At 45.3% G+C, this 22,343-nt stretch overlaps 2 protein-coding genes across 2 annotated transcripts in view; one reads left to right on the forward strand and one right to left on the reverse strand.

Annotated features, from left to right (window-relative positions):
• The first annotated feature begins 512 nt into the window (after positions 1-512).
• SENP2 (SUMO specific peptidase 2) lies at positions 513-20,048 on the forward strand. The gene is made up of 17 exons (XM_040612436.1): positions 513-883; positions 4,017-4,072; positions 4,641-4,774; positions 5,588-5,663; positions 6,164-6,242; positions 7,246-7,390; positions 8,306-8,409; positions 10,252-10,346; positions 11,548-11,605; positions 13,292-13,355; positions 14,039-14,188; positions 15,544-15,675; positions 16,090-16,293; positions 16,417-16,496; positions 17,812-17,896; positions 18,582-18,677; positions 19,249-20,048. Exons 1-17 carry the CDS (start codon positions 552-554, stop codon positions 19,309-19,311), a joined length of 1,953 nt encoding a protein of 650 aa, XP_040468370.1. The 5' UTR covers positions 513-551; the 3' UTR covers positions 19,312-20,048.
• IGF2BP2 (insulin like growth factor 2 mRNA binding protein 2) overlaps positions 19,379-22,343 on the reverse strand; it is a 30,874-nt gene continuing 27,909 nt past the window's right edge. Inside the window, exon 18 of the transcript XR_005830544.1 lies at positions 19,379-21,601. The gene's annotated coding sequence lies outside the window, so the exon portion shown is untranslated. The remainder of the gene's footprint in view (positions 21,602-22,343) is intronic.

Here is a 22,343-nt window from a genome sequence, read left to right on the forward strand (position 1 = left end):
GGACAGGGTGGGCTGGGAGGCAGAGGATGAGCTGGGCTAGGATAGGGCAGGAGGGCTGGGAGGCAGAGGATGAGCCGGGCTAGGATAGGACAGGATGGGCTGGGAGGCAGAGGATGAGCCGGGCTAGGATAGGACAGGATGGGCTGGGAGGCAGAGGATGAGCCGGGCTAGGATAGGACAGGAGGGCTGGGAGGCAGAGGATGAGCCGGGCTAGGATAGGACAGGATGGGCTGGGAGGCAGAGGATGAGCCGGGCTAGGATAGGACAGGATGGGCTGGGAGGCAGAGGATGAGCCGGGCTAGGATAGGACAGGGGGGGCTGGGAGGCAGAGGATGGGCCGGGCTAGGATAGGACAGGGTGGGCTGGGAGGCAGAGGATGGGCCGGGCTAGGATAGGACAGGGTGGGCTGGGAGGCAGAGGATGAGCTGGTCTAGGATAGGACAGGAGGGCTGGGAGGCAGAGGATGGGCCGGGCTAGGATAAGAGAGGACGGGCGGGGAGGCAGAGGATGAGCTGGGCTAGGATAGGACAGGATGGGCTGGGAGGCAGAGGATGGGGCGGGCTGGGGCCGGGCTGCGGTTAGGACACAAATATGGCGGAGCGCCATCGCCCCCCTCAGGTAGCGGGAAAGGCGCAACGGTCATGCGCAAACGGTTAAATCCCCCCACCCCGCCCTTTCCCGCCCCTTGGGCGGTGGGAGCCAATGGGAGGGCGGTGCTGCGCGCGCGGGCGGGCGGGCGTTGTGCGGCATGGGCGCACTTCCGCCGCGGGCGGCCGGGGCCTATGTACCAATGGTTGCTGGGGGCCCTCGGCGCCCTCCTCGCCGCCGCCCGCCGCCCCGCGCCGCCCCCGGCCCCGCCGCCGCGCAAGAGGCCGCCCCCCAGGTCAGCGAGCCGCCCCGCCGCCTTATGGCCGCCCGAGGGCCTCGCCCCGTCACCAGCCCTCGCGGCCTCCCGGGGTGGGGCCTGCGGGACCCCCGGGGCCCGCTTGCCGGGAGCGGGGCCTGCCCGGCGCCTCAGCATCCGCCCCCCCCCTCCCCTGGGGCCTGAGGTGTTCAGGGCGAGGCGCCTGTCGCTCTGTTGCAGCGTGGGCTCGGGTGCAGCGTGCTGCCTCGCCCTGGGGCTCCCGTCGCTCCGGCTGCCCGCCCCTGGGTGGGCTCGGCCCCTCTGCCCGCCCAGAGCCCCGCTCCGTGGCGGGAGGGCAGTGATGGGCTCCGGGGAGAGCCGGGCCGCCCCCCGCCCATCCCCGCTGCGGCGCGGGGCGGGCTGCCTGCTGGCCCGGCGGGGGGCGGCGGGGCGCGGGCCCCCCTGTGCCCCTGGGCACGGCGGGGCGGGTGTGACGCCGAGCTGGCTGCGGGGGCTGGGAGCTCCCCCTTAAGTCTCGGCAAACCCGCCCCCTCGTTCGCTTTCCATCTGCACAGCGGGGGGCTGGAAAGAAGAAAGGGGGTGGGGATACGGAGTAGGAAACCAGTGTGTATGCTTACAGGGTATGGAGGAAAGTCATGGCATGGGCGTGTGATAAGTATGTGGGGTGGAAGAAAGGGGGACGCCTTCCCAGGTGTTAGCAATTGCTGGTGCCCCAGAGCGGCCGGTGACGCATGGCTAAGCCATCTCCGTGCCTGTCACTTCTGTCTCTGAAGAGAGGGAATGTATGGATTACATGCTGTGTTTCGGGGAGTGTGGTTGGTCCCTCTGGGAGTAGCTTGCTCCAGCAAGCTCTGCTTAGTGTCGCATTCCAGAGTGAATAGGAAAAGTTACTATCTTCTGGAAAGAGCCACTTGTTGCACAAGTAGCTGTTCACAGCTGCTGTGCAGAGTGTAATCCCAAGCTGAAGAATGTGCCTTTGTAGATGCTGCAGGCTGTTGTGTCGTGGTCTGACAAGGAGACCCAGTTTTGTTAAGAGATCACTGGAAATAATGAGCAATCAGGATGAAATTCAGGTGAATCTGTGTCAGGTGGCTTCAGAAGCTGTCCCGTTGAAAATAAGTTTTCAAACGGTGCTCACCGAGATGTACTGTAAAATAGCAAAGAGGTTCCCAGGTTCCCTGTGTGAGTCTCTGTAGGGAAACCGAAACCACAGGGTGGTTGTTATTTCTGCCACTTGAGGTTTTCCTATCATAGAAAGATGAAAAATCCTGGGCATGGGTGGTGAAACTGGTGGGGAAAGCAGATAACTGTTAGCTACTCGTGTACTGCACCACTGAAGCGCAGTGTGTGATTTTTTTGGGGGGAGGGTTAACCTGTGAAAACTTGAATTTTTTACAAATATGAATTATAAATCTTAATTAGCAGTTCTCAGCACGGGTGGGGGAGTAGTTTTTTTAGAAGAAGAGGGCCTGACTTGTATAGGCGTTTGCGAAGATAGTGAGTTTTCCTTATACCTTATTTTTTTCCTGTGGTTGCTAAGGAGGCAAGTAAAATGGGCATGAATAGGTGCTCTCTTCTCTAGAACACAGAGAACAACACGAATGCATCTTTACATGGAGAGTGGTCTCTCAAATTGCTTTTATTTTCTGGGCCATTTTTTCAGCATGTCATAATATTACTCAACACCCTGTGCACTTACCTGTTTCTCCTAGGCACTTGGCAAAACCCCAGTTGCAGTGACACAGCTTAACCTTCTCACGGGGTTGTGTATTTGTAGCTGAGCATACATTGGGTTTTTCCTTGCCTTTTGCTCATCCATGTTCCCTGGCCATGCCTCCTTCAGAACACCAATGGTGTCCCAATTTATTTCTGAATTATCAAGAGAGAATTAATCTTTTCTTGCAATCAAACTGATTGTAAACCTCCAAGTGGCTGGTAAAGTAAAAAAGGACAAAACAACATTCACTCTGCTAAACCTAAAGAAAGAGGCATTGCTGGCCCAAACCAGTTACTGTAACTGCAGTCAGGGATGTAAACTGTGTGTATCTCAGAACGTAGCCTGGAGGAGGTTGCGTTGTGCTTTATCCCTGCAGAAGACTGATGCTGGAAAGTCTTCATGGAAGAGCAGCTCAAAATGAGTTAGCTCTTGCTAAAAATTGAGCAGGAGGATACAAATGTTTTGCCTTTTTCAGTTTTACTTCTGGAATACCAAATATGCTGGGTAAGAATGCATTGTTACAGGAATAGATTTGCATTTAACAGATACCCTGCAGTATTTTCTGTCTGGCTTTAATAGCCTGGTAATAGCAAGTGTTCTTTATGGTTCAGTTAAGGCTGTTGGATACTTTTTGTGCTCCCAAAACAGATGGAAGATAGTCCAGAAGCAATGATACCAGCAGGGTTCAGGGGCATAACAGTTTAAAATAAATTATTTTGCTTAAGAAAGACCAAAGAATTCTTCAAAGAACCCTTGCCATCTGTCATGGTATTTTTGGAGGGGGGGGGGGAAATTATGAACAACCTTTGCACTCTTCCAGAAGCAAAAACTTTTGCTAGACTTTTATCATTGTATCGACTGATAATACTCAGACTTAACACCTTGTAAGAAAGGGTGCAGCTAAGAATTATTTCAAGAACTAGCTCACAAGCACTGATTTAGCAGTAAGTTATTTAAGTGGGTGTATGCATGAGTTGCTTTCCCACCTTTTATTTCCTGTCCTACTTAGACTTTTCTTTGCAACTCAGCATAGCGACTGACAAACCTGGGTGGCTCAGTAATCTGTGGTATGCTTCTTTCCTTGAGGAAGACTTTACATATTAATTTAAGCAATTTTTTGGTGATAGGAACAAATGTAAAACATTAGGAAGCATTAACAGAATGAGGAAAAGAGGCCTGATATGTTTAGTGGGATAATTAGCTGTCTGTGAGCGGTCCATTGCCTGGGAGAGGTGGGGGCTGTTGATGTGAGATGCTCAAGATGCTCAGCAGTGGCGGTTGGGTATGTGTGCCTGAGATGATCCTGGGGTGCTTGGAAGGAGAAACCTTTGGGATATGAAAACTAACTTTGGAAGTTTGGGCCCTGCAAAGGGAAATCAGCCTTTTAAAAGCTTGCCTGTGGTTTCAAACCGTTGTTCTGTGTTCTCTCCTCAGCGTTCAGCTACCTGCGGAAGATCGTGACAAGGTTCCAGCAAAACGTAGAAAACTAGGTATTGTACATTACAGAAATATTTAATATGCCTGATTTGCCTTGGGTTTCATGTGTTAGAAAACTCTGGCCTTTGTACTTCAGCATTGTTACTGAATGTTACCGAAACCATTCTTTCCTTGTGGCCATCTGTGTAGCCAGTGGCTTGGGGGTGCATCCTAGGCCCAGCCCTATGTGTGATGTTATCTGTGTTGACTGTGGCAGAGCACAATACTTTCACTGCCAGCAGGAGATACCCCTGTGTGAGTTAAGTATGCAGTGAGCACGTGCATGTTGGCAGAAAGAGTATTTTAAATCAAAGCTGTGTACTCCCTCCCATCTGTATTTGCAGTGTACCTCTGTCAGTTCAAAATATTTGCATGTCTTATGAGAAATCACTTAGAATCTGGGATGTGAAGGAAGGTAACTTTAAACTGAGGACAGGCAGAGAAAAGATGTATTTCTGTGAGCTAGTGGGTTTGGGGAAAAAAAGCTGAATTGAAAACAGAAGAGTCACTTTAGTCTGCATCTGAAAATTTTGGCATGCCTTTTTAAATCATGTTGTTACATGGCCTGTCTTTGTTTTTTAGGTTATGGCACCTCTGAGCCTAAAGAGAACATTGAAGAAGTTTTTGCTGCGGTGAAGTTGCCAGCTGAGGCGACAAGTGAATGCCAGAAGGCTTCAGTCAGCAATGCAGCTCCAATCACAGAGTCTGCCGAAGAGGTTAGTAAGGATTATCTGTGCAGGATGAAAGAGGAAGCGGCTCTCCCTACTGCATCTTCAAGTTTGGGCTACTCTGAGCCTGTGCAGCAATAGGTGGTTCTTTCCCATTTGCAGCCAGCAGCTCTGGTGTGCTGGGTTTGCCTTCCTCAGGTTTCCGTACTGTGCTCTAGCACTTGCCACTGAGGAAGGAGCTAAATGTTAGTTGTCTTCCAGTTACTTTAAAATTCTTCAAGTTTATAGTTTTAGTGTGTTTGTAAACTGTTACTCTCTTTCTCAAGCTCATAGTTAATGAGTCAAAATACATTACAGCACAAGAAAAACTGCATACTTCCTTTAGATAAACTTCTTTCTGCTAGGTTTGTTATCCACCAGTCCAGGAGAGGATTCCTGTAGGACTTTGGCTCTGTAAAAATGAGTCATGAACTGCTTGAGTCCCTAGTTTGGTTCAAAGGTGTAGTGTTATTTTTCTTATTGCCCCATAGGATAAGAGGAATAATATTTATTCGTTCCTGAGAGAGTCGTTAACTCTAATTTATACAAAATATATTTTTCAAGGGCTAAAGTATCATGCTCTGGAATGTTTAGGAGCTGACTGAGAACTCAGAGATAAGCTTGTATTGGTTTAGTCACTGCATGTATGAGAGCGTACTTTTCAGAGATCCTGCAAAAAGATTTGCATTCTGCTGCAATCTGAACCAGCAAGTCACAGTCCCCAGGTCATAATAGAGCTGACTAATTTTCAGGAAGTTTATGTTTTCTTGGGTTCACATTCAGGTTGTGTTCATGTTGGTACTTTTTCTTTTTTTATTGAAGACTCAGCCTGCTTCTTCTGACCCTTCATCTGAAAGACGAGCAGGTTCTGCGCTAGAAACAGAAATGCTGGAAATTGGTAAGGCTGACATCAGTTGTTAACTTGTTTCTTTCATACCTTGTGTACTGTGCAACTCTACCCCTAGGCTTATGTACAGATTATGGAAGGCACAATATCTAGGTAGCATTAGGAATACTTGAGTGTGAGCTCTCTTACTTCCCTGCATCCTGGCATTGCTTCTGGATTGGGGCCAGGCTCTGTACAAGAGCTGCCTTGGTTGCAATCCTTCAGTTCTGATACTTCTGGCAAGCTAAGAGCAGACATAAATTGTTTTAAATGCTAATTTTAGGTAGTAGATCCTGATAAGCCTTTTTTATTTCAGGTTTAGGCTGGCAACTTTCAGTAGTTGCCAATATGAAGATCTTGAAAATATTCTTAAGTAACATAACACAAATAATATTACAATGTAAAAGAAAAAACGTAAAAAATTTATCTTTGGTGAAGCTCTTTACTGTAAACTCATAAACCTCTTCACTTTCCTTTTATAGTTACTGATGGCTTATGCTCTTCTCTCATAGATAAAATGCCTTGTGGAACCAATGCCTGCTTGAATAAGGAAACACTATCCCTTTCTTACAAGACGATTCCACATTTGAGGTAAAAATCCTTCCATTTTCTTTGACAACTTCTCTGAACGGTTTTCTGTCTTTCACTTTCATTCTTGAACTTCCCATGTTGCCTGTATTTGTGTCCACATAGCAATATTTTTCCAAGGTATTCAGGAACTCCTCCAGACTGCTATACTAAGGGAGGTCTTCAGCTGTTTTTGTTGGTTTTTTTCCCTTCCAGCCCACTTTAAACTTTTTCTCTCAATCCAGATATTTCATAGACACAGGAGATCAGATAAAAATTAAAGGTCTGTGGTAGAAGAAAGCGTTGAACTAGAGAAGAGGCTGAGACCAGGATCATTTGTTGAAAGGTCCTAAATAATTAATTTCATAGAAAGAAAAAAAAGTAGTTATTTTGGAAAAAAACCAAAGAACTATCCTTTCCGTTGCATTTGTTTTGAGTTATTGTTTAGGGGATGCAGAGGCACTGTTTGTACGCTTACCTCGGAGTCAGAAATAGCTGGAAGGAGAGAATGGGTCATGACATAATTTGATGTTACGATTTACCTTCCAGTCTCGGAATTGGATTAGTAGTCCTGTGCGTACCACAGCTTGGAGGTACTGTGGTGACAAAGTTACAAAGCCCAGTTGGAGGCCAGTCACTAGTGGTGTACCCCAGGGATCAGTACTGGGCCTAACACTGTTCAAGATCTGTATTAATGACCTGGACGGTGGGACAGGGTGCACCCTCAGCCAATTGACAGGTTATACAAAGCTGGGAGGAGTGGCTGATGGGTGCAGCTGTGATGTGCAGACCAGGTGCTGGTGTATGTTGAAGGCAGTTCTGATAGTCACTTCTACTTCTTTGTACTTTCCCATTAGCCAGTTGAAGACAGCAGGTCTTCATCTGAAAGTCGTGTTTTGTGTCTTTCTCCATCATCATCATCATCGGTGTACATGCTTTATGAAATAGCTGGTGGTAGAGCTTGAATCAAGAGGTGCGTATTTGAATGTTGTCTTGACACTGTTTCTTTTGCCGTTGATGTTTTTAGCCCAAGCAGGAATGGCAAGCACCACGTCAAACCCACTCCAGGCGACATCTTAACGCTGAGGCCACCCATCAGGGAGTGTGCTGTGCCAGAATCCACAACTTCAGAAGGCAGCAAGATGGGGAGGCTTTTCTGTACTGCTGAAGAGGTATGCTGGGTGAGAAAGGTGTCATTTGAAATGGAACAATTTAGCAGTTATAACAAAACTGTGCGTAAATGCTGAAGTGGCAGTTCGTGACAGCACAGTGAGTGTAGCTTGAAGTTAAAGGAACGCTTCAGGAATATCGGCATATAGCATCTTATTTGTCTTTACATTCACTAAGTCTTGGAACAGAGCAGTGCTTTGTTGCCAAAAGATTGAATTTTAAACCATTTTCATGGAAAAGGTACTGGCGGAGAACCGTCCAGCCAGTTGCACTTGTAAGTGAGGCTGTACTGCCTTGTTGCTGTTGATCTGTGCAGAGTTGTTTCACTCTTGTCCTGAACCTAGCTCAGCTGTGATCTTTACACAGCAACTGTAAAAGGATTACAGCAGGGGAAAAAACACTCAGCTGGTGATAATCCTTCCTTACAGGACTATTGGAGAGGCCTTCCCCTGTCCTTTTCCTACCCATATCTGAAGCAGCTCTTGGAAAATCCCTGATAAAGCTAGCTTACACGAGAGGGGAACTCACACCGAAGTACTGGAGAAGCAGGCCACGGCAAGCTGTGGAGTATGATTAAGATACCCTGGGGACTCATAGCGCCCAATCATTATGTTTATTGACAGGAATGCATATTAGCCTGGATGATTATGCAAGAGGTGCAGACCACAGCTAAAGAGAAGAGGCCCCCATTTGAGGAAACAGTTGCAGAAGGAATTTTGAGGTTTATAGTGTGACACAAGTTCTTAGAGCAGGGCTAACACTAAATGAAGGTGTGCGAATTCCTGCTAAAGCAAACTTGAGTTATGTGCCAGTATTTTGGGAACAGCCTGTGCAGTCTGCACTATGTCCAGATTACAAACATTTGCTTCGTATGCAGTGGTTCTAATTTGCTTGGTTTTTTCCCTTCATTCTGCTAGGGTGTTCAGCGAGGAGAAAAGGAGAAATACAAACAGCTCTTGCAACTAGTAAAGGAAAAATATCCTAGAAGGCACTCTACCCCACAGCCCACAGGCAACCGCAAGTAATTATATGAAAAATAGCCATTAACTTTTTGGTAGTAACTTTTTGGCTGTTGTAGGTGGAAGTGGAGGGGAATTAACCTTTCCTACTCTCAGGGTTCTGGATAATGTGCCAAGGCAGGTGTTAGGGCAAACAAATTTTTAAAAGACTGACACCCCACCTTCAGCTCTCTGCAATGAAGCATGAATATTATCTGAATGCATATTCTCAAGGTGACGACTCCTTTGTTGATACGGATGTGTTTCTCTTTCTGATACTCCTTTCCCGTCTGTGTTAAGAAAGGTAGTATCTAATTGTAGTGCTGGCAGTGTAACTTCTAGTATAAAAATCCGCAGGACTCGTTATCTTGTAGCACCATTAAAAATAATTTATCTTCCTCTTGTTTACAATTGATGAGTTTTTCCTTGGTCAGGTGTCCTGTTTTATCTGAGAATGTGAAATATAAATAAGGGAAGGACAGGGTATGCCAGAATTTTCTCTGTTCCTTTCTACTTCCCCCAGTCCTTCTCACACAAGTTACAGGATGTTTTCTTTTTGCAGTACACCAAGTTGACTAAATCCCACTTGTGTGTAGAATTCCAGTTCCTAAAGCAACCTGTAAAGGAGAACTTTTGTGTGATTCTGATTCATATATTACCAGTGATGAGTGTATTTGATGTAACTGTGTCAAGAGATTGCATGAAGTTAACGACACAAGTAAAAAACTCAAATATAATAGAAGCCATTATTTTAGTGGAGTAATTACACTTCAAAGCTGTGCAGAAGGGGCCTAATTCTTGTAAAACAGTGATGCCAGGATGGTGCTGAAGTTCCAGCATGCCTTTCTACACAGTAAGACTGTGTGAAATGCCATGCTTTCTGGCAGTTTCCTTTAAATGCTGTGAAACCTGGGTTGTTTCACAATCTTTGCTTAGTGGTTTACAGCTAGAAAACATGTGGACACACGACTTCAGAACAGGATATCATGTTTAAACATTCTGGTGTATGAAAATGATATGGAAAACAGTATCTCATGTATTTTTAGATGCACTGGCAATAGCATGTTAGGGTGGGTCAAGACTCTGCTTTCGGCACCTAATCTCCCAGTCCTTGATTATTGTGGTTTGGCTCATATCTGAGCAGACCTGGAGCATGTGAAACAGATCCCTTTCAGATGAAGCTAAACCTGAAAGTGTTCCTGTGGAATGTGTCTAATGCACTCCAAGTGCGAATGAGCGTGTAGTCCCTGAGGTCAGAGTAGAGTAGGTCTGAAGCAAAATGTCCCAGCAGTTTGCATGTTGTGGACATTGCATTCTCAGTATCAGCGTAATCTTTAATAAATAAACTGAAGAGAATTGGCCAGGGGCGGTTGTAACGAATGCTGTCTTGTCCCATAAGATAAAGTGGTCTCCTCAGATACTTGTAGGATGTGCAAAGAATACATTTTCTGTCTAAAGAAATAACAAGAAAGACACTGATTTGCTGGTGAAAAGGTAAAGGAAGAAAATTTCATGATTAATTAGTGTCTTGAAATTCTGGAGACAGAAAATTTGAATCCTGTATCTTCAGTATGCCAGAGTTGAAAGTAGCCAAGCTTCTGAGTGTAAACTGCCTCTTCGTGGAAATGTCCTCTGCATTTTGTCGTGAAGCCAGTGCAGGAGACTGGATGTTCCTATTAAGGGATTAAACAGCCTCATTTTACCTTAATATTTCTATTGCTTTTACTATGGCTTCAAACTCTAATGTAGACAGTTGTGTATGAATAAACATTAATCTTTCTAGTGAATGAGTATGTACTGAGAAAAAATACCATACGTATAAAAATTGTGATTCTTCTCTGTTGTTTTTTTTTGTTGCACCAAAGTGTTCAAGCCTACTCCAAGGAACCAGTGACGACCGAGAGTCACCTGGAAGAACAAAAATATGGAAATATCTATCCATGTGTGACACTAATGACTGGTGAGTATCCCCATGATTCATACCTGTTCCACTTTGTAGATAGACTTCAAATCAAAATAGGGCATTTCCTTATGTCTCAAAGGTGTAGGTTATGCTAAGATTTGTCAGTGCCAGTGTCTCATTAATCTGTGTGTATAAGGAAATCTGAATCAGCCAGTGTGTTTATGCCATTATAGCTGATGTCAGCTCTTAGAATGAAATGTCTCTGGAAGGAAAGGGGGAAGTAAAAAAGGGGGGGAACACCAGCACCACCAAACCGTAGTTAGTTATTGGCGAAAATGGATTGGTAAGGTTTTTGTTGAAGTGGAAAAGTTTGTTTAAAATCGTACTTGAGAGACATTACTGTACCAGTGGTGTTTGTAGCTGCAGGCATTAACTGCGCTCTGCAGGAGAACGTTGTAGTATCTGGCTATAGATAGATGGGGAGGGCAACACATTATTGCACACTCGTAGGTACTTAACTCAGAGTGGCGGTTTTGTGTTACTCCTTTAATCCCTTTTTAATGTTATACATAACTATTTCTGTGGTAGTGGAGCTTCGAAACCAAGTAAGCTAATTGCACAGTACCTCTGTTTATATCAAGTTAGCTTCTTTGGTAGCTCATCTTCAGTGAGTTGAAGATACGTAACTACTGAAGGTGACCTTAGCTGTTTTCTGCAGAGTGTGGGATAGTTACTGGTTTGCTGACAACCTATTTTCTTTCATACCAGCAGTGTATTATAATGCCATCTGTTCATCTGTATACATTTAGTATTGTCCCAGTATTTTTCCATGTTCATTACTTCAGTAATTTTTCATCAATACTTCTTTTTACATATCTGTGACATTATTATGCAATCATACAGGTTTTGAAATTATTTCTGAGCAGGTGCTGGAATTTGGGGAAAGCTTGTTTTGTCATAGAGAATGAGAAACTATTCTTCTGAGCCTGGAGGAGCATCTGGGTTTGCAAAAATCATTTGTTTAGTCAAGTGTGCAATCTAGGTTGGAGTTAAAACCTCATAAATGCCCTGCTTCAGCTCTCATACACTCACACATGGTATTCAAAGTTCAAGCTGTTTGTCAGAGTTCAAACTTCCTAACCATACAGTTGTCATTAAAAGGTTTTTTGTATTATCACCCAGAAACAGAGCGCTACGTACATCTGATGCTAACTGAAAGTCAACTTCTTGTTTTCATATTACTGCTTTTTCTGTGCAGGTATCAAACAGGGAGTTGTTTGCAGCCCGCAGTGGTCTCAGGGAAGCGATATGATCAGGTAGAGTTTCTTTTAATCATGGTTCTTGTTTCGTTTGGCTCGTGCATGTCTCTTTCAGCTTCCAGTAGTGTCCAGAAGAAGACAAATCGTATTTATTGTCTCAGTGCTGTGGAAGAGGAGTAGCTAGCTTGTGGCTCTGGAATTGCTTACAAGCCACTTGCATCTCAAGTACAGCTCCTGTGCTTGAGCCATGCTGTGTGACAAACAGGGTTGTGCTGGTGTGGTGGTTTCAGAAAGCTAGTGAGGATGAGAGTGGTGTCTATACTAAGTTGTCCTTGGATTTGCAGAATCCATTTTTTGCTTGCGAGTGTCTTTCTGCCAAACTGTTAATGAGATGACATTTAATTTCTTTCACTTTGAAACGAGGATCCTAAGCATAAGGATTAGAGAGCTTGTAAAGCCTGGTGGCACCAAGGCAGTTTTTTTGACTTACAGAGTGCCTTGGGTTTGAAGGTGAGACCAAAAAGGAAGCATGCAGTCAAGTTGTCTGCCTGTTGGAGAGGCCAGTGGACTCTTTTGTGATGGCTGACTGAGTTGTCAGGACTACTGAGTTCAGGTGCCTTTGTGGTGTTGAGGAAAATGGGCTTTTGGTTGCAATAAGTACAGCTACAGGGAGAGATTTTGTACGGTAGTCTGATGCATGCCTCCTTCTGCAGTGTCTTGCCCTTAAATGAGAGAGGAGAAAGCGTGGATGGGAACGGAGAGAGATTCAGTTGTGGCAGTCCTGTCTTTTAGCTAATTCTGTCCCTATTCTTCTCCCCGCTTTAAACACGATCGCTATATTTAGTTGTGCAGCAGTGTTCCTGTGCTTAAATTGTCACTGGTTCCCCTACGCTCGAGGGGAGAGAGGGAAATAAAATAACTAATGGAGTATGATGGGTTCAAGTAGAGGGACCATTTTCTTGCCTTTTTCTTCAGATTTAGCTGCTAACTGAAGTCATTTGGTGAGGCCTGGGAATATCTACTCTTACCGTGCTGGACTGAAAGCGTTCAAAGCACAATAAGTGTAAAACACCATGAGAGTCTGTTGTAGATCTCCCTCCGGAAAAAGGGGATCTTTGACAATGCAAATTCTTGTTTTTGAAGAAGGGACATATATATGGACAACTTTAATGTCTGTGTATTTGTTTGCTCTTCAGAGTCTGCGTGGTTTTAATGATAATCCTCTCCAAACGGGGGTAGTCACTTTCTTGACTAGCCTATAGAAGGCAAGTAAACGTCCTGTAGCTGTCCCATTTTTAATTCAATGTGCTGGTCTTAGTTTCTGTAAGCTAACTATATTTGGTTGCAAGTATAGTTGCAGATGTTCATGTTATACCTTGCAGTGTAACACCTAGCATGCAGTATTTGTCACCAGTAGATCACAAAGCACTTGATAGAGGAAGTGCTGGTTGCTTCCTTGTTTTCCAAATAAAGAAACTGGTAAAAAGAAAAGGAGTCTTGCACGTGGAGATGGAAGAAAGTTTGCAAAGCTCCCAGTTCTTCAATTCTGTCCCAGTCTTGCTGGTATGCAAGAATGGTGCTGAAAGCTGAGACGATGTTGTCACATGTTTGTCTGTGCAACTGAGGCTCTAGGCAGAATCAGCCTTGAAAAAAGCATTTCTTATCTGGGAGGTGAAATCTTGAGAACTGCATGGGACAGTATGGATATACAGCTCACTTCTCTCTCCCCCTCTCTTCTCGCAGGTACTACACAGCAGCAGAAAACTTTCATGAGCAAGGAAGACCTGTGAAACAAGCGGTTGTAGTGGTAAAGTTGTTTTATTAATTATTTCATTTTTAAGGAAAATATAGCTGGTTTAGTTCAGAAATTTTTGCACTCTTCGTTTACATACTTTAAGTGATGTATTTGTCCCAGTTGTTTTTCCCAGGGAAAGTGGGAGTAGAATTTGATGACTATGTTATCAAAAAGCATTTCCCGCTGCCCTTAGTTTTGTTTCTGGACTGTTATGAGCACACTACACTATACTATTTTTATTCTTCCCTGTTAATGTGCTTGGTATAGGTTCAGAATGTTTAGTGCACGGACTTAGCTGACCTGCTAAGCGGGACTTGCAATATCTTTAGTCTTGTTTTGTGAGATAGGGAGTACATTTCTTTGACTTTCTTCTCTGTTCAGGATTGAGATCAAAAGTAAAGTTTTAATCATGGAAATCAGAAATACTAGTCTCAGTCTCAACTCGATACCTACATGTGGAGGCTTTGTGGGCATTCTTAATGCTAGTCCAAGCCAAACTAATTCTCTGCCTGTCTTGCCTCTGTTTAGTTTTGAGTGCAGCCCTACATGGGTGCACAGTTGGAATGCAGTCATCAATAAAAAGTAACTTTGGAGTTTTGCTGGTTGGACGTGTGTACAAAAACGTGATGTTCTGCACTATCTCCTAGCAAACAAATTGTGCTTTCTTGCTATCTTAATGTCCTTCTGTCTAACAGAAACAGTATGGAACTGAAATCTCGAAAGAGGCATTATTCCAGTTGCATCTGTCACCTGTTCCGTCCAGAACGTCATCTGCCCTTGGTGTGGAAGAGAAGAAACTCCCAAGCTCAGAAAAAACAGTAGAACACGTCTCAGCACTCACAGAGGTACCGTAACTGACAGTCTATTAGAAAAAACAGAAGGCTGTGAAACAGCTGCAAGGAACTCCTTGTATTATAGGTGGTTGTTAAGGCTTTTTGAAATCTTAAGAACTTGCATTTAACCTGTTACTGAGTGTCTGCAGCTGTGACTTCACAGTGCAAGGGTCAGCCATAAAGCTGGGGTTTTTTAGGATTTAATATGCTCCACACACTCCTTCAGCTGTGCTGACCTAAGGGTTTTTGTGGGGCTTCTGCTACCAGGACAAGAGTTATTCCAGATTTAACAACAGTCTCCCAGAGCAGTGCTAACCTGATTCATACGTTTGTATTGGATCTGCCTTTTAATCTGTCCTACCATGGTGACAGAACCTGAAAAATAAGCTTTTGCTAATCTGCAGGATTTTTTTTTTTTTTTTTTTGTCCTATGCATTGCTTGTGGGGGACCTGAGCATCTTGTATATGTCCTCAGGATCTCACCGTCAGGTATGCACACTGGGTGTGGTTGCACTGCATGTAACAGTGGTCACAGGAGTTAACTTAGCTATGCTGTTCAGCAGCGAGTGGGAGTTCAGGTTCCCCTACATATAAAAATTTTGGCTGCTTTTATTCGTCAGCATGGTGATTGTGCTGATATAATTGCCTTTTTTATGCCCATTGTGGACTGACTTGGAAAAGGCTAGCAAATGCAGAGTTTATAAAGTCTGTGGAGTGATGCTCAGTGCAAGGAAAACCGTGTGTGGTTTTCATTTTGCTAGCCCAGATTCAACCAAGAAGGAGATGCTGTTCCAGATCAGAGTATTTTATACTACCAGACCTAGTGATTTATTTGCATTCCTTAAGCAGACGTAGATGGAAATGTCCATATTACAATCAGTTGCACGCACAACCTGGACTCCTGATTGCCTGACTCCAGTGTAGCTGCCTCATTTCCCCCTTCTACTGTTACTTCAGTTCCCTTTGAAGTCCCCCACCTTCAAATTCTTTCAGGCTCCTGACTCACCTGCTTTGGTATGGAGAATGCCTACTGAGGTTGGCTTAAACCTCAGTATTACGAGTGCTGCGGTGTCACAGGTGTTTGCTGTATTTCTGTCCATTTTCCAGCTGCTTTAGTGTGTTTTGCTAGTCCAGATGTTTGATACCAGCATCCTTTGTGAAAACAAATTGAAGCAAACCTGGGCTCTAAAGTTCCAAGTTAGGATGCTGAAACAAACAAAAAAGTGCTATTGCTAACTTAGCAAAAAACTGGCAAAGCCAGTTGCTCTGTCACCTGTGCTTAATTTACAGGCCTTGTTTCAACTGAAAGGTCAGTGTGCTCAGTTCTCTGTTTCATAAGTCCTTCTCTGTTTAATTGTTCATTTCAGGCTATGGAGAGAGAAGTCATGGCTGCATTTGGCAAAGGTCTGCCAGATGAGATCATGAGCAGTGCCTTCAAACTCAAGGTCACTCGTGAAGATATCCACACACTAAAGCACCTTCACTGGCTAAATGATGAGGTAAAACTAGCTGCAGCACTAATTCAGCATTTATTTAAAAATACTCCTTTGCTGTGTACAGAAGTCTTTTTGAAATTGTTTCATGACCTTCACTGCAGAGCCTACAAATACCTGTACAGTTCTTATTTTAGGTACTTAAGGGTCTAGTCTGGAAATAAGGGTCAGGAAATTCCTTTACTACTTGTATTATGCAGTTTCCAGGAGTGTGTCTAGGTTATTGGAGTGGGTGGTGGGTGTATTTATCGAACTGCAGAAGTAACCAGGTACAAAATGCTTGGAACAAAAGCTGACAGCTGAGGCTGGAGCTCACTTAGCTGCGTACTTAAGGGTGGCCAGCAAGGACATGTTGCTGTATTTTTAATTGGGTAAGCTAGTGTATTATTTTACATCTCAACTGCACTTTCTATGGTACAGGTCATTAATTTCTACATGACTCTTCTGATGGAAAGAAATAAGAAGGAAGGATATCCAGCAGTCCATGCTTTTAGTACTTTCTTTTATCCCAAACTAATTTCTGGGGGCTACAAAGCAGTAAGAAGGTGGACCAGAGCTGTGGATCTCTTCAAGCAGGACCTCATCTTAGTGCCCATTCATCTGAGAGTGCACTGGGCCCTAGTGGTGAGTGACACTGGCTTTTTATTTAGAACTGGATGGGGAGAAAAAACTAGCAAGAAAAGTCATTTAGATCTTGCTATGCGTGCAGAGGTTGTGCTTTGCCTAACAGTTGCCTTTTAATAACAGGTCATAGATGTCAGAAAGAAGACCATCAGATATTTTGACTCAATGGCACAAAAAGGGGACACGATTTGTGAACGTTTATTGTAAGTAACTGTTCAGTCAATGCTTTTGTGTTGTGAAATGTGAAAAGGTTTTTGGATTTTGTCCCTGTAAATACGACTGCAAGTTTTTGCATTTCTTGTAGATACGAAACACACGTGCTGACTTTGTTAGTAATCAATGAAACTGGGCTACTGATAGGAGGGAAGAATTTCAGGGAAGTGTTTCAAAATACCAACCTGACTGTAAAAGGATTACAGTCTTCCAAGAGCTTTTTAACTCCTCCTTTAAGAACTTTTAGATTGCAGCTCAGTAATGTTGGGGTCCTGGGGTATATACACTCCTGTTTGTGATGAGCTATGCATACTTTTACTCTTTACTGCTTAGCTCTTTTATCCTTTTCTTGTATTGAGACCTTCCCACACACACACACTTGTAATGTTCATCCTTTCTGTTGCAGTGAACTGTGTAACATGCTCCTGCTCAGTTTTACAGTACTTCTGTTCATTGTTTTAAACAAACCCACCATATTTCCCTCCAGCTTACCCCAGCAGGCTGCCCTCGTGTCCTCACTGGGTGTTAGTTGTACTTCTGACATTCTCAATCAAGACAGATGTCTTGTGGCAAGCTTTTCCAGATGTATCAGCTGGCATGGCATACATCTCAAATACAACAGCTGTGGTTTATCACATTGTGCAAGCCAGCGTCCGTAGATGTCTTTGCCAGTGATGCAGAAGTAGCAAACCCCCTTAAACCGACAGTTTTGTAGAGCAAGAACAGGAGAGCAGCTCCACAGAGACAAACCAAGCGTTCTTTTAGTCCAGTGCTCCCCTGAACAGTTAACAGCAGATGCTTGGGAAAGGGTATAAGAACAGGTTTGCATAGAATAAAATGTTGTCCTCAAGAGTATTCTTTCAGCAGCTGGTGGCCTGAGACCTTCCTCAGCCAGAGATATTAGCCCAGAAGCTTTTGGTTTGTTCTTCTGGAGGTGCACCTGGTATGTGGGATTAAGGCACACAGTGGAATTATGGCATTATGGTTCCTCGCTTGATTTTTCTGTTCCTCCTCAGATAACATGTGATTGGAGGGTTTTGACCTCTGCTAGGCAATGAGCTTACACTTTTGTGGAAGCCTCTGTTGGTATTGCTGGTCTCATTCCTACACCATTAGCTCACACCCTCACACTGTGTTTGTAAAATTGAGTTTTGGATTTTTCCTCCAAATGCCTTAAATAGCTGCTGTGAGGATCCTCTTGACATTTTACTGTCCTGCCCTTCATCATCTTGTGATCCTTCAGCAGCTTTTTCTTTTGTTGGCCTAAATTATGAAGAGTGATTTTATTATTGTTGTTTTGAACAGCCAATACCTGCAAGAAGAAAGCCGGGAAAAAAGAAATCTGGAGCTGACGTTTTCAGAGTGGACTCTTTACAGCATGGGATCACATGTAAGTGAGCACCACGTGGATTTGAAATGTGAACTATAACTCATCGCAAAGATCTTAACAGTTTCTAATAAGTCCAAGGCTTTAGAGCACGGCCGTGAGCATCTTGTGTTCTTACGGTACCACATCAGGCTGCAAGTTGGACCAGCAAACTGTGCTGGGATGAAATCTCTAAGCAGTGCCTCTCCTTGCTGGCTGAATACTTTTTTCATTTTTCTTTTTTTTAATTACTCTGCCACATAAAGGTGAATCTGGCTTTGCCCCCATTTCACAAGTCAAATCTAAAAAATCTGTTTAGCTCTTGCCAGAGAATGTGGGCTTCTTGTTTGGAGCACAGATCCTGGCATGTGACAAAGCAAAGGGTTGAGCTGATGTTTCTCAAGGAGTTAATAGTAGAAAGCAGTATCTAAAGACTCGATTTGAGAAACGCGACGCTGTGTAAAACTCAAGACACTTTGCAGGGAGGAAGGCTGCTATCCCTTATCAGCCTGCCAAGGATTTGGCTTGTAACATCGAAGTAAAGGAAGCAGAGGGGGAGGGGTGATGTGCAGTTAGTTGGGTCTGTTCCTTGTGCTCGGGAGCAGCAAGTAGATTCTACAAGTAGGTCCATGAGTGTCTGGTTTGGGTAGTGTGCTATGTCAAATTGCTTTTCTTTCTTAACATTTTCCATCTTCTTTGCATTCATTAGGAAATCCCTCAGCAATTGAATGGAAGCGACTGTGGGGTTTTTATGTGCCAATATGCAGATTGTATTTCCAGAGACAAGCCGATCACCTTTACACAGGTGAGTGAAGGTTATAAACAGTTCCAGGCTTCTGCAGATAGAAGAGCCAGGGGAGTTACAGCAGCTCTTAACTGTGTCTGAGGCAGGGGCTGAGGTTTTGTACCTTTCTCTGGTTTTGGTGTGTAGATTCTGGGGCTGGAACTTGAAAGTGGCCTGAGCAGGGCAGAACTGTGTGCTCCATCCTTATGTCTGGTGTCTCCTTCCTAGTTGAATCAGTGAGATTCCTTTTGGGCAGGAATTTGCAGCCAGTGGGCTTGTGATACCTGGCCTTGGTATCTTTTGGAAAAACAGGTTTCACCCTTTGACCGGTTAAGACACCAGTTATTTTCCAACACGGTGGTCTCTTACTAAAGTGCTTGTAAGCTGTTGTGTGGTGGAGTACATCTGGCTTTGTTGGGTTGTCGTGCCACCCTCTTAGGAGCTGCACGGGTGAAACACGTTTTGTATCCAAGTGGCGAGTGTTTGACAGTTCTTAGAAGAAACTTCACATTAAAGAATTAACTGTTTATGCATATTTTCTGTCTCTTTCTACTGTGGCTTTGTATTTAATGGGTTTTTCTTTCTTTTTCAGGATAACATGCCTTACTTCCGCAAGAAGATGGTGTGGGAAATAATCCATCAGCAACTTATATGAAACATGCACTATTGAGTAACACTGTGATCACCTTAGGGTGACTAAACTATTATTTTAGTTATTTTTCTAGTATCTTATTTGAAAAGTCAACAGGCACACAAATTTTCCTCTTTAGGCTATGAAGTAGCAGTTTGGGGTTTTTTTTGGTTTTTTTTTTTTCCCCCTCCCCCCAATTTTGGAGACAGTAACTCTCTTTGAGATCAGCTAGTGCGCCTTGAGTGCAGGCCAGAAGGATTGCTGTGACCTCACCAAGGGAACGGTCAAGAACAGATGCTGTGAACCTCGGATACAGAGATGGATGCTCGTACCTCTGAGCACACGTGGCCACATTATGGACAAATGGGACTCTCATCTGTGGCGGTGGTAACAATTGTGTTACCCAAACTTATCTTCCCAAGGACAATGTGCTGAGCTACTGTTTCCTCAAAGAGAGTTTTCTTCTGTTTCTAGAATATCTATGATCTACTTGATTCCTAAAACTGGATTTGTGATGACCACAGAAAGCAAACATTTACCGTCTTTTGATTTGTAACAAATCCATAGTGAAACCCCTGTAGTTGGGGTTGGTTTGTGTTTTCATTATTGTTTTTGTTTTTTCTGTCTCCAGGGAGTTATCTAATGTGAAGAGAGAAGTATTTATTTCTTTTTATTAAAATAAATATGTAACTTATATAAAGAGCCTTACTTGAATGAAACTCTGGTAATTAAATATAGTGATGTTTTTTAATTGAAAAAAACCTTGATGTGTCAGTGTGGTTTTTACTTTTCACTTACAATCTATGAGGAAGAAGACTCTAGTCAGGATGAACAGCGGGCATAAAAGCCTCGGCTATCGCCACCAAATCCTGAAGGGGCAATTGGGATGTGGTACAGCAGCGAGACGAGCAAGCCCAGTCCCGGTAATACCGAAGCAGATTTCTTTTTGGGGTAACTCACTAGACTTCTCGGTAAGGCAAACAAAGCCTGTGTGTGCTGCTTGGTGAGCAGGGGCTGCGCAGTGCTGGGGTCTGTTTGAGGGTAACGCGGGTGTCTCCGCAGTGTTCTGCTGTGGAAGTGGAATAAACGTGCTGGGCTGTGGCCGCGTGTCCCGCCGGGTTCAGTGGTGCTGCTGGAACCCGTTCCTGCCTTTTGCCCTCCGCTGCAGGCACTGCCTCCGTGTGTCTGCCAAATGAAGAGCTTGTGTTGAATCCTCACTGTTACAGTCAGACTGAGATAGATTAGTTTGAACATGGGTGTTCTCCCCTTGGGTTTTGTTTTTTTTTCCCCTTTAGGTTATACTCCAGAACTGGAATAGGATTTCAGGTCTTTCATTTACCGTCACAGAGGAAAGACTGCCCCATAGCTGGTTTGGCAGCCACGTGTTGGAATGCTTGTGTAAATGTCAGGTTGCTTCTGTTATGGCATAGTTATCTTGTCACTGGAAATCACCTTAAATTATGGTATCGCCTCAGCTCTGGGGGAAAATATGGTGATTTGGGGGACGTTCCCCACTGTCATTGTGGGTGTGATCAGCCTTCACCGTGCTGCTCCTTGGCTGAAGATCTGCTCTCCTGGGAAAGCGGGTAAGTGCTTTATCTGTGCTGCAGGTCAGCAGCTGTATCAGTCTTTGCTTTCAAAGTGATTAGCTCAGTCTGTCACAAAATCAGAGATTCTCCAGAGACAACTGTTACAAAGGCAAGCTGTCATCTTTTGTTGTGTATTTCTTACATGACTTAATCTTCCCTAGGTCCCTGAGGACTCGGAAGATTTTAGCCGTTTGTTAACGCTAGGCCCCCATAGCTGAATGCGTTGGGTACCCTTTCCCCTTTGCTTCAGTTCTCACCGTTTTGGGGGTGCAGCTTTGAGGCTGACCCTGCAGTCTGCTGGTTACAAAACCAGAATTTCTCTTTTGGGGGGGGGGGGGGGGGGAAACAGTAACAAAGCAACCCCTGCAGAGGGGCCAGTGGTGTGGGGATGCTTTCCGGGTCCTCCTGGAATGCGCCCCTTAAGCAGAGGGGGCTCGGCCGTTGGGTGGAAGGAGCAGGGTGGTGCTGCCGCGAGCAGCTTCCCTGGACCCACAGCCAGCCGCTGCCTCCCCTGTCCTCTACACAAACCCAACAGCGCTTCGGTGGTGTAAACCCCGTGTGCGCTGCTCACGGCCGGTCGCCTAGAAGTGCCTGCGTGTCTGTGGGTGCTGAGGTCGCGGGGCAATGGTACGCGTACCAGCCAATGTCCCCTCAAGGTCATCTCGTGGGCTCTGGCCCTTCAGCTGTGGCTCGGTTCCTCGTGCCCCTACGTGTCCTGAGACACCCTACGGAGAGAAATGGGCTGTTAACGTTTGTGCGTTGTTGCATGCGGGATCTGGGCCTCGCTCCTCGGTCAGTGGCCTCGTGCAGGCCCGTGCTGATGGCAGAACGTGGGTGCAGCGGGAGCGGTGCTGCGTCCCCCGGCTGCTGCCCACGGCGGGGGGATGCTCGTCATCCAGCTTTGTACATCCCAGTGTGTCTGCCCCGTGACCCGTGACGTGGGCCTTGCAGGAGGGGGGTGGTGGGGGCGCCCAGACAGCGCATCTGGGCCAGACCCAGCCTTATGGTGCCGGTGCCGCGGGGCTGCCCTGCAGCTGCGCCAGCCCTGCCAGGAGCCCAGCCATTCCCATTCCCAGTGCCAGGAGCCCAGCCATTCCCATTCCCAGCGCCAGGAGCCCAGCCATTCCCATTCCCAGTGCCAGGAGCCCAGCCATTCCCAGTGCCAGGCCACCCAGCCATTCCCATTCCCAGGAGCCCAGTCATTCCCATTCCCAGGAGCCCAGTCATTCCCATTCCCAGCACCAGGAGCCCAGCCATTCCCATTCCCAGCGCCAGGAGCCCGGCCATTCCCAGTGCCAGGAGCCCAGCCATTCTCATTCCCAGTGCCAGGAGCCCAGCCATTCCCATTCCCAGCGCCAGGAGCCCGGCCATTCCCATTCCCAGCGCCAGGAGCCCGGCCATTCCCAGTGCCAGGAGCCCAGCCACTCCCATTCCCAGTGCCAGGAGCCCAGCCATTCCCATTCCCAG

The sequence above is a fragment of the Falco naumanni genome, chromosome 13, assembly GCF_017639655.2.
Source record: "Falco naumanni isolate bFalNau1 chromosome 13, bFalNau1.pat, whole genome shotgun sequence".
In the NCBI taxonomy this organism is placed as follows: domain Eukaryota; kingdom Metazoa; phylum Chordata; class Aves; order Falconiformes; family Falconidae; genus Falco; species Falco naumanni.